The 12239-nt window shown below is 34.6% G+C and overlaps 1 protein-coding gene across 2 annotated transcripts in view; it reads left to right on the forward strand.

Annotated features, from left to right (window-relative positions):
• The window catches only part of LOC125671810 (rap1 GTPase-GDP dissociation stimulator 1-like), a 69794-nt gene that overhangs the window by 46581 nt on the left and 10974 nt on the right, over positions 1 to 12239 (forward strand). For both annotated transcript variants that reach the window (XM_048907750.2, XM_048907751.2), the window contains exons 8-14: positions 3077 to 3220; positions 3519 to 3650; positions 4284 to 4421; positions 5517 to 5642; positions 8986 to 9075; positions 11489 to 11665; positions 12021 to 12149. In XM_048907750.2, coding sequence (XP_048763707.1) covers positions 3077 to 3220; positions 3519 to 3650; positions 4284 to 4421; positions 5517 to 5642; positions 8986 to 9075; positions 11489 to 11665; positions 12021 to 12149 — 936 coding nt within the window. The remainder of the gene's footprint in view (positions 1 to 3076; positions 3221 to 3518; positions 3651 to 4283; positions 4422 to 5516; positions 5643 to 8985; positions 9076 to 11488; positions 11666 to 12020; positions 12150 to 12239) is intronic.

The following is a 12239-nucleotide window of genomic DNA, read 5'->3' on the forward strand; positions in this document are numbered from 1 at the left end:
ATAGTGCAGATTCAAGTTTGTTCAAATCATGGCCCCTGGGGGTAGGATGGGGCCACAAGGGTGATCAAAGTTTTACATACAAATATATAGGAAAAATCTTTAAAAATCTTCTTCTCAAGAACCATTGGGCCAAAGAAGTTCACATTTACATGAAAGCTTTCTGACATAGTGTAGATTCAAGTTTGCAAAAACCATGGCCTCCAGGGGTAGGTTGGGGCCATAATAGGGACTACGGTTTTACATGCAAATATATATGAAAAGTCTTCTGATATGGACCAAGGTGACTCAGGTGAGCGATGTGGCCCATGGGCCTCTTGTTCAGTGTAAGATATATGAGTAAACGCTCTAGAACTGATGTTAAGGTTATCAGTGTTGGGTAAGATTATAGGCAGTCCAGAAATAGTATAAGTGCATTCCTGCATCTTATCAATTTGACAGAACGGGATGTGTCTAGAAAATCCTAGACATAGAAACATAGACCACAAGAACACCCAGGCTACAATGTGTTAGTAGACAATATGATTTTCAATCATCTATGTGCAGTATAATTGTGTTTGATTTACATCAACATTCAGTCACTGTTAAGTCCTGGAAGTTTATGAATCATATTATTATGAATGTTATCAAGGGGGTTCAGGTGAATGTTGTGGCACTATGGCTCACTGTTATTCAGTTAGAGTACTTAGGTGTGTATAGACAGTGTTCAATATGATTATTCTATTGGGTTAGATGACAATCTGTCTGGATGGGATTAAGGTACAGGTAGGAGTCGTGGTTAGTTGGTCCAAGTTTTCATACTACGACTCCTATTTAGTCTGTAGTATGGGATGGCCTAGGTTGCTTACTGTAGCATAATGATATGGATATTTCATAATGCTGTGGGCAAAGTGTTTGCATTTCTTGGTAATGGAGGATCAATTTTTGTATCAGAGAGGCATGTTCAGATGCAACTGTAGTGCATTAAAAATTTGTGCACTAATCCCAATTACGTAGTGAGTCAAACGGAGATGCTGGTGTTTTACATATTAATGTATATAAATGAAGACACATTAGATGATCTGAATGCACTCCATTTGTTGTGGGACATATACATGTAAATTGAGATATTTTTAAGCATGCAGTTGGAGTCACTGATTTTTGTCACTTTTTGGCAGACAAAATCTATTCGTAAGCTGTGTAAGCCATTCAAGGACTCTTCCAATTATTTCTGTGGTCTGTGTAAGGCCAGGATAAGACTGCCTCATTGTCTCCATGATTCACTGTCCCTAGTTGTAATTAATTTTGTTGTATTACCAGTGAAATTTTCTGGTATCTAGTTATAGAATGGATATGAGGGTGATAGCAAAATCTGTTAAAATTAATGTAACACCACCTACGATATTGATGAGAGATGTGTATATAGTTTGTCAATCATCACATTTCAACAATCAAATGTACTCTGAAAAACTCATTTTGCATGATGGTAATCAAACAAAATGGTAGTTACCAATGTAGTCCTATTTCACTTTATGATAGGCATACAGGTGACTCAAAATAGCTCGAACTTCAATATCTTGAAGTTTTTGATCTCTCAAAGTGAAATCACGGTCCCAATATTTTTCTGTATATTAGTAAGCAAATTTACTCTGGATCTTTTGAACTTTTGATCTCTTGAACATCTGATCTTTCAAAGTGAAAGGGTCCCGTAATCATATATCATTGTTTTTCTCTCTTGATATCTCGAAGTGATGGTAGTATATACACACCTTCAATTTTGAAGAGTTTGTTTTGACTGGACAATGAGACTGTAATTTTTTTTTAAAAATAATTTAGAGGCATGCAAATGCAAAAATATGTGAGGAAAATGTATCATAACAATCCCAGGATGTTGTAAATATATACTTTCGGTTACTACAAAATCTGAACCATAACAGACATTTAATTTACGAATTTCATTCCACATTCAATCTCTTGAACTCTTGATCTATCTGAAGAATAAAATTTACTTCATTATAAGCAGTTTTTCATTATCAACATGTTTTATATAACCGTGCTCTACTGTATATCTTATGTTGTTGTCTGCAGACTTCAAGCGATACTTTAGTCCCTTTTTTTTTGGACTTTGAATGATACTGTATTATACCCTCACTTTAAGTACATTGTTGTTATATCTCCGCCCATCTGGCACACTTTCTTCCTTAAACTCCTCATCAGATTTTAAAAGCAGTATAACCAATTCATCATCATGAATGTGATGTGCAATAAGGGTTCACAATTTTCATTTTCATCCTGGTGGCCAATTTCGGGTCAAAAAACATGTTTTTCTGTAAAACTCTTGTTCCCAGAACTCCACACAGTAACCAAATCATCCTCTGGAATATGATTAGTAGTGTCCTGTAGATGTGCAGTAAGGTTTAGGAATTTTCGTTCTGGGGACCAAAAAGGACACTTTTCTAATGCTTCCAAAACTCCTCTCACCTTTTAAGCAGTAGTTAAATCATATTTTTAGATATGATTGGTGGTGTCCTGTAGACAAGGAGACCAATTAGGGGAAGAGAATTTAAAACACCATTTTTTAATTCTTTTTTTTTTTTTTCCACAAAAACCTATTTTTTAAAGTTTATTTTTAAACAGAATTTATGCTTCATCAAGTTTTTTAATTTCAGACTTGTAATGAATTTATGAAATGCTAACATAAGAGGCCTATGGGTCACATGCTCTTTTATGTATACTACTGATTACACATGTGAGTCACATGATTTATTATGCAGTTTGCAGTCTATGTAACCTGTAGTTAATGTTGTAAACTTTCTTTCTTTTTTGAATTTCCTTCTTTATAAACTGTCTTACTGTTATGCCCTCTGGGCCCAAAATTGGAATAAACTTATCTATATTATCTATATTACAAATGTCTTATGACAGCATCTAGTTTCCATTTCATTCAGACCTTCAATTATACTTTATTTTCATTCATTTCAAATTTTCAATTATATTTTATATTCATTCATTTCAGATTGTCAATGATACTTTATTTCCATTTATTTCAGACTTTCAATGATAGTTTATTTTCATGTACTTTATTTTTGCCTATTGCTAGATGAAGTGAAGGATCTCCTGGCAGAAAATAGCCTCAGTAACAACCTGATTAAGATAATCCAGGTCAACCAAGGAAAACTGGATCCTGATAGCCAGCAGCTCATTAAAATGGCCTCCGATCTTCTTATTCTTCTTTTAACGGGAGGTAAGAACTGTGAAAAGGAAAGAGAATTCCATTTAATCTTATTAATTGAGCCCTATTTTTGAAAAATTTCAAAATCAAGGTTTTTGTAATCTAAAACATTTTTTAAGTAAGATTAAAATTGGCATAGATTTTGTGCAAGGGGGATGTGGAGGAAAACAGTAGTACTCAGAAAAAGCCCACTTTTATACAGCCGGTACTTCATTTGGGAGACTTTATAATTGGCAGAATATAATCATATCTTGTTTATTACAAGGGCTATTATTAATTCAGAGCTATGAATTTGGTACATTTTGTGCAGATAAGGGAGCGGAGACCATGTTCGCCAACGGAGAAGGTCCACTGTTTATAGAGTCTGTCAAGTGGCTAGAGGAAGAGGATAGCAGACTACAAATGTCTGCCGTCCTGGCCATAGGCAACTTTGCCAGGAATGGTGAGTTGACTTTAAAAAAGAATTGCAACATGTAAATCTGGAAAGCTGAATCTTTTATAGTTTTCCTGTACTTCCATTTGCCAAAACTTTTAAGCCTCATTAAATGGGACCAAAAATATAAGTGTTTGTTAGTCCCAGATCATTCACAGGTTGAGAAGAGACTCTGAAGTATTTATTTTTCATTATGTTGATAGACAACCACTGCCAGAGGCTTATTCACAGGTTGAGAAGAGACTCTAAGTATTTATTTTTCGTTATGTTGATAGACAACCACTGCCAGAGGCTTATTCACAGGTTGAGAGGAGACTCTAAGTATTTATTTTTCGTTATGTTGATAGACAACCACTGCCAGAGGCTTATTCACAGGTTGAGAGGAGACTCTTAAGTATTTATTTTTGTTATGTTGATAGACAACCACTGCCAGAGGCTTATTCACAGGTTGAGAAGAGACTCTAAGTATTTATTTTTCGTTATGTTAATAGACAACCACTGCCAGAGGCTTGTAGATCATTCACAGGTTGAGAAGAGACTCTAAGTATTTATTTTTCGTTATGTTGATAGACAACCACTGCCAGAGGCTTATTCACAGGTTGAGAAGAGACTCTAAGTATTTATTTTTCATTATGTTGATAGACAACCACTGCCAGAGGCTTGTTGAGGAGGGTATAGTGGAACAGTTGTTAGAGATATTGAAATGTCACAGGGACCATGAAGCAGACATGACTTTACAGCACGCAATTCTTAGTGCCCTCAGAAACCTAGCTATTCCAGGTAAGGCATTGTTCATAAATCTTTAAACACTGGCCTTCCACATAGTATCCATCATCAACAAACTTGGGTACACTACAGCAAGGCTCTTGGTAAGACTTAGAGCACAGACACTCTACAAAAACCAGGAACTGAGGGCACTGCTTCAACACATCATTAGTACAAAAGAAATCATGTTCAATCTTTGAAAAGGGTGAAAAAGCTTTCATTAAAAATGTTATGTTAAAAACTGGTGTAATGATGTATCCATTATGTATGAACCTCCAAATTACATATGAAGATAAACATGCTTTGACTCATCAAAAGATGCGTTCCCAGATTTAATAAACAAGATGTTGTTTACATTCTATCTTCCCCAAGAACAAGTGCAGATCAGATAGAGTGCAATATCTGATCAGACAGACACAACAAAACAACCTGTCATGAGTAGTTCCTCGTCAGATCACACACGTCAGTACTGTAGTATGTTTTATTACACGAGAACAGCACAAACACATCATTTACTAGTGTAAGTACTAAGGGCAGATTCCTGAAACAGATTCTGGAATTGACAGGGTATATATTGTATAGATTACCAGAAGAACACTGGTCTATGGCAGGTATAACTGCTTTACTTCCTTCCTGTCATCCTGTTACAAAGTTTCACGCAGATTGGTGTATTAATGATGTAGTGTCTCTGAAGAAAGACGGGGGCTACTATGGTGGTATCATGAAATTCCATATCTGAGTACACTTTTCTTAACATGTGTAAGAAATCGTAATATATATCATATAAGGAGGGGTACTCTTACTTGCTGACTTAGAAACAATAATTTGCACTCCGAAAACTGCCAACCTTACATGTTGCAGCAAAGCATGTTATAACCTGGCAGTGAAACTATGCCAGGAAATATTTCAAATATTTCTGAGTTTATTAAATGTATGCTAAATACAGACTTTGATTTAATTTAAACTACGTTTATTCAATGGACAAGCATAAACAATGTATTTATTTGTAAATGGGTACCAGTGGATAATATCGTACTTGGTAATATCACCCCGTGTTTGTGAGAATGTTTATGACAACTGTTAAAGAGATTTCTATGTTTTATATTGCAGCCAGAAATAAGCCGGTTTTATTGATGGCAGGTGTACTAGATACTGTCTTACTTCTGACATCATCTGAGACAATGGCCGTAGTGTTCAAACTCCTGGGTGTCCTCAGGATGTTAGTGGACGGTCAAGGTGAGACCCAGTGGTCATTTCTATCTACAAATTTATCAATACATTTAGCAGCATATGAAGTGCACAACAGAACAGGAAGTTTATTACAGTCACATGCAAGCCTCCTTTTGAATTTGTTCCAAGATTTCCAACGAAATAACTGCAGCTCATACCTATATTTTAATCAGTCATGGAAGAGATAGATGATGTTAGGGAGGAGAGTGGTATGTACCTGCAGCATTGAGGTTATTTGGTCAGTAATGGTCATTAAAAAAACATGTGAAAATGAGTTGCATTTATGGGGAGTGTGTTCAGAATATTAATTAGGAACTGTGTGGCCAGAAAGGTGCTGTATAGGAAACATTGTGATGGATAACATAAAATACGTAGTATTACATCAATGTTTAATTACAGCATATTTTTCTGATACCATGCCAAGTGCAGAATTAAAATGCCAAGTGGAAATGCTTACATTAAGTCATGAAATAAAGAGTTTTTTCCCCTCTCAATTTTGATTTTAACTTCCAAAGTTGCTGATTTTTGTCAAGATTAAAATGTGTTTGATGGATGTATGAGTGTCAGCCATTATGTTTTTGCTGTGATAGGGAGGGGATCTATCACTCTCACTGCCAGTGATAACAAACAGACTCACATGCTTGTTACATAGAAATATTTGATGATCTCAGAGTTAGGCCAAGCTAGAAATATTCTCTGATTATCGTCTCTGTCTCTGACTTTCTTCTGTTAGTGCAATTTGTTTTGATTTTGCTAAAAAAAAAAAAAAAAAAAAAAGAATGCTCTTAATTCATATGACAGAATGTGTCAATGACGACAGAATACAGCTTTCTTTATTATTAGGGCCTGCATTGAAAATGCAGTAGCTGTATAGAAATCATATTGTCCATCTGTCTGTCTGTCAACACATTTTAAATCAGCTTATCTCAAACAATATTTTGATTCTCAATAATACTTAGGTTATGTGTGGTCTCTTTTTAAGTAGCTTTAATTAACTGTGATATTTTCATGCTTTGTGATATATGTTAAAGACAGGACCACAATGTAAACTACCAGTAGTTTGTATAACTAATTGTGCAATTCGGTATAAGTAAAGGATATTATTATTATAGAAGTTGAAAAGTTTTCAACATAAAGCTTTCATATTTTACACAAAAGTAGTTGACCTTGAAGTCATAAGGTCAAAGTCGTAATAAATTCAATACATTGTCATTGTGACACAAGAGTGTGAAACATTTTCAACACACAGCTTTCATATTCTACAGAAAGATAGATGTTTATTAAAGAAGAGACCTGTAATTTATGAGTATCAGCCTTTCTGTTCATCCATCATCACTTTCATACTGACAAGATATCTTGAAAACATTTTTCTACAAAAAGCTTTCACATCTTCATACAAAGGTAGATAACCATTTAAAAGGACAACAATTGATTTTTTGGTCATGAGGTCAAAGGTCAAGGTTACAGCAGACCTTCTCACTAAGTTACACTTAGAGCTTTGATATCTTATACAATATTGTAGCTGATCCTGCAGTTGAACATAGAAATGCAGATCTGGAAAGGGGACATAATCACTCCTCTTTGTCATTACAGACATTTATGAATTACCTGTCATTAATACTACATGCATTAAGTTCTTGATGGGACCCTTTCTGACCAAATCATTTTTTTTTTTTAGTTCAGTTATTCAATATTCCTCAAGGATAAGTTGAATTTAAGGAGGGGGGGAAAAACACACCGAAAAATAGGAGATGCATTTTCTTGGCCTTTTTACTCGATTTCCAAGGAAAAAATACAGACAAATAAACTCCCTATATTATTCTGTGTTGGCGATAAATGACTTTGTAATTGTCTAGAAAACATCAGAAAGAAAAGCAAGGATGTAATGAGCCAAGTTAATTTTCTGATAAACCAATACCCTCATTTCACCTGGTCAGAGACAGAGATTAGATGAGTTATGTGAGCATTGGCTTTCTGCCTCTTTCACCACCCACATAAACTTCCTGTGTTCAGGTGCTCCCGGGTTAGTGTAACACTGAATGATCAAGTCAATTTTTACAAAGATCTATGAATTCTCTCAGTAATTATGGAATCAATGTTGAATAAAGGAAATTGTCAAAGTAAGGTTCTAAGAGATTCCAGGTTAAGAATCATAAAAAAATTTCTTATAATTGATGAAGATTTAGTTTTAGACTCTTGTTTGAATGATCTAAGATCTGTTGGATTTAATTCATCAGTCACAGAAATGTAAAGAAATTCATCTTCAAAAATGTCATTTGATAAAAAAAAATTATGATGCAGATTACAATTAGTTTGATAAAATTAGAACATTTCCTTTTATAATGTAGATAACAATTAGTTTGATAAAATTAGAACATTTCCTTTCATGATGTAGATAACAATTAGTGTCAGGTTGTCCTCTTCCTTGGATGTTGATAATGAAAAAACTGGATATATTTGTCATCAACTCTTTGAGAGAGCCCCCAAATTCCGACACATGCCTTTTTTTTAACCTCCCCTTTTTTATCAGCTGTAAGGTTGGTGTATCAGATGTAACGATAGGAACAGTGTCTGACAACAAACAGTCAGCTGATTTAGGTATGATGTAAGACAGCTGATGACTGCAGCACTTGTAACAGAGATATCCAGGAGCTAAGACTTCCACCAGGCTTCTAGTAATCAGTGGCTATTAACATCCTCCACTGGATAAGAATAGATGTATTGCTAACTTTATCTGGTGGTTGATGGGTTGGGAATGTGAGGAGATAACTTACATGAATACTTCACTTTCCATGATAACCTGTCCTTTGTAATTGTATATTCACTGAGTCAATAAAAGATATTTCTATTTGTTAATTGAATATTTGCTGACTCTTGGTGTTTTATCTAATAGTTGCAGATTTCTGAAATCTTTTATCAGTCTATAACAGGAGACAAATGTTTTTGATACCAAGATAATTTTTTTTTTTTTTTTGGTCCCCAAGAAGTCAAGGTCATATTGACATCTCAAGAGATATTTGAATGGTTGATATTTACATTCACTGAATTTTTTATCTTATATTTCTTTTGAAACTGACATTGCTTTCATCATAGACAATGAATACATGTTTGTTGCACACTAGTTCGATCTGGGTTTTTTTAGTACCACCTGTCTGCATAATCATTACCAAATATGGAGCATCATCAAGGTCAAAGACTGTTCCATTTAACGGAACGAAGTGGTCAACCATATGATATTTCAGTACTTAAATATAATTTATATTTTTTAAAAATACATAGAAATATAAACAATAAAATGTCTTTCTTTGTTTAAATAAATACATACTTATAAGTTATTAAAATATTGCAGAAACAGCTGCCCTACAGCTGGGAACAGATCGGGGCTTTGTGGACCGTCTGGTGGGTTGGTGTGATGTAGATGAACATGCTGGGGTTCAGGGTAAGGAGTAATTGCTCTACTATTAAGGAAGTATAACACCAATTAAAATCATGGTGGAATGTCTGATAACATGATAATGAGTTTGATTCCACTTATGATGTGAAATTATGGAACAAAAAATTTAACTCTGGATTGATCCATAATTCAGTAAAATGAATGCTTGCTGACATTTAGATTTTTAGCTCTTCTGAGCCAAAGGCTCAAAGAGCTAATGCTATGGCCATTTGTGCGGTGTGCGTAAACTTTTTAGAAAAAGGGTTATAACTCAAGAACCCCTTGGCCAATTTTTTTCAAATTTGTTACAGGGTATCATTGGCCCAAGGGCTTTCATACATACTAAAAAGAGGGATGTGACCCTTTAACAAGGGGAGATAATCAGGAAAATACAAACAAAAGTAGTGGTTGCTAAAAAATCTTCTTCTCAAGAACGACAGGGCAGATTATCACCAAACTTACACATAAGGATGAGGATATGTTGTAGATTAAAAATTGTTCAAGGCATTACCCTGGGGCAAAGATCGTGGTCTCAAGGTCACTTCAAAGTTGACCTAAATTTAAAAATTTTTTAAATTCCTTAAATCTTCGATATTTTAGTCATTATAAGGACTAGGATCATCAAATTTTGACAGTTGATGCATCTTAGGACCTTGTGTCAAGTTGTCTCAAAAGTAGGTCACGGTGACCTACTTTTTGAATTTTGCAGGTATTTATTTTAAAATTAATTTTGATGCATATCTTGGACACTTTGAAGCCTATGATCATCAAAACTTGTCAGTTGGTGGATCATGGGACCTTGAAATGCGTCAACTGAAAAATAGGTCACCGTGACCTACTTTCTGAATTTTATGGCTTATCATTTAGAGATATATTTTAAGTTGTTATTTCAAATACCGAGAGGTTTAGAATCATCAAATCTTGTAAGTTGATGCGTCTTGAGGCCTTGAAACATATTTATAAAAAAGTAGGTCACAGTGACCTACTTTTTGAATTTGGCAGATATTCAAATTTCACATTTTCAATTTTAGATGCATATTTTGGGCACTGTAAAACCTAGGATCATCAAACTTTGTCAGTTGATGCGTCTTCAGTCTTCGGTTTGTGTCGACCAAAAAGTAGGTCACCATGACCTACTTTTGGTATTTGACAGCTAAATTACTATATTTCAGACACTATTTGACCTACAATCATCAAACTTTGTCAGTTGATGCATCTTGAGTCTTTGGAGTGTATCGACCAAAAAGTAGGTCACTGTGACCTACTTTTGGCATTTGACAGTTATATTTATATATTTAAGTCACTAATTGACCTACAATCATCAAACTTTGACAGTTGATGCATCTTGAGTCAACGGAGTGTGTCGACCAAAAAGTAGGTCACCTTGACCTACTTTTGGAATTTGATGGCTAATCATTTATATATTTCAAATACTATTTGACCTACAGTCATGAAACTTTGTCAGTTGATGGGTCTTGCATGTTGGAAGGGTTTCGACCAAAAAGTAGGTCAACTTGACCTACTTTTGGAATTGGACACCTATATTTATATATTTCAGATACTATTTGACCTACAGTCATCAAACTTTGTCAGTTGATGCGTCTTGCATGTTCAAAGGGTGTTGACCAAAAAGTAGGTCACCTTGACCTACTTTTGGAATTTGACGGCTATATTTATATAATTCAGATACTATTTGACCTAGTCATCAAACTTTGTCAGTTGATGGGTCTTGCATGTTCGAAGGGTTTCAACCAAAAAGTAGGTCACCTTGACCTACTTTTGGAATTGGACGGCTATATTTATATATTTCAGATACTATTTGACCTACAGTCATCAAACTTTGTCAGTTGATGGGTCTTGCATGTTCGGAGTTCGCTGACCAAAAAGTAGGTCACCATGACCTACGATTGGAATTTGACAGCTATATTTCAATATTCAGATACTAATTGGCTTAAAATCATCAAACTTTGTCAGTTGATATTTCTTGGGTTCTCAAAATGTGTAAACCAAAAAGTAGGTCACATTGACCTACTTTTTTTGAATTCTTAGGATTTAACTAAAGATTTAGAATACTAAGAGGCTAAGAATAGAAATGGTGGGGTTGTACAATTTATCAGAAGAGCGATTCTAGGCCCTTGGGCCTCTTGTTCAGTTTGTCCTGCATCTGTTCATGTGTCATACTTCCAATTGTGACACACAGTTATTCTACATTAATTTGATGTGTATCAGTTCGATCAATCGCACATTAATGTTTGATATCAGACTGAGTGTGAAGTAAATGATGAATTCTATAAAAAAAAATATGGTCAGAATGTAGGTAAAAACACAGAATTGTAGTGAAATGGTTTCATCATTTACAAAGATTTAAATACAGATTTGGAGTTTTGATGACTTGATTCCAAGTATTTCGTTTGAGTAGGTGAGGGAACGAGATTGCTGGCCTCACTTGTGAAGAATGGACGATCTGTGGAACTGATGAGAAATGTAATCAAATGTCAAGGAATACCCCCACTGGTCGTCATGGTATCATCAGAACATTTAGTGATGCAGAATGAGGCATTGGTGGCCTTGACCTTAATATGTTCCTCAGTATTAGGTTGGTTGAATCAAAATTTATAATGGCTTAAAAATTTGAGTTTGAAAAGTTTTATTTTAGTACACAATTCTATTAGAATATATAATTTTAATTACCAGGTAAGCTTTTAATTTTAATAAGTCTTTGAAACCATTTTCTTTGCAGTGTAGATCTATGCATAATTGAAATAATCTACTTGAGAGAAATCGTTTAATGAGAATTTCTTTTAGGAATTAATGAGATGATAGGAAATATCAAGTTTGACAGAACAAAAATTGTGTAAATCTTGAATATTATTGATCAACGTTTAAGATGTGAGTTAATGATGCAGATTGTGGCTTGCTGTGTGATCATTAAGAAATGTGATATTTTTCAGATGAAGCGGCACTTCCACTAAAACAGTCAGAATTGACGGAAACCATATCATCTCTTCTTGGCAATAAATCAACACTGCCAGAAATATTATGCAACACGCTTACATTAACAAGGACTCTTTGTAATGCAGGTAAGCACATCTCAAGAGAGGTAACTCTTGTTTTTCTAAATTTTAATCCTCATGACTGGCACTCAAAGATTCATTTCTTCTTTTCTTTAT

This window comes from Ostrea edulis, chromosome 4 (genome assembly GCF_947568905.1).
Source record: "Ostrea edulis chromosome 4, xbOstEdul1.1, whole genome shotgun sequence".
NCBI lineage: Eukaryota > Metazoa > Mollusca > Bivalvia > Ostreida > Ostreidae > Ostrea > Ostrea edulis.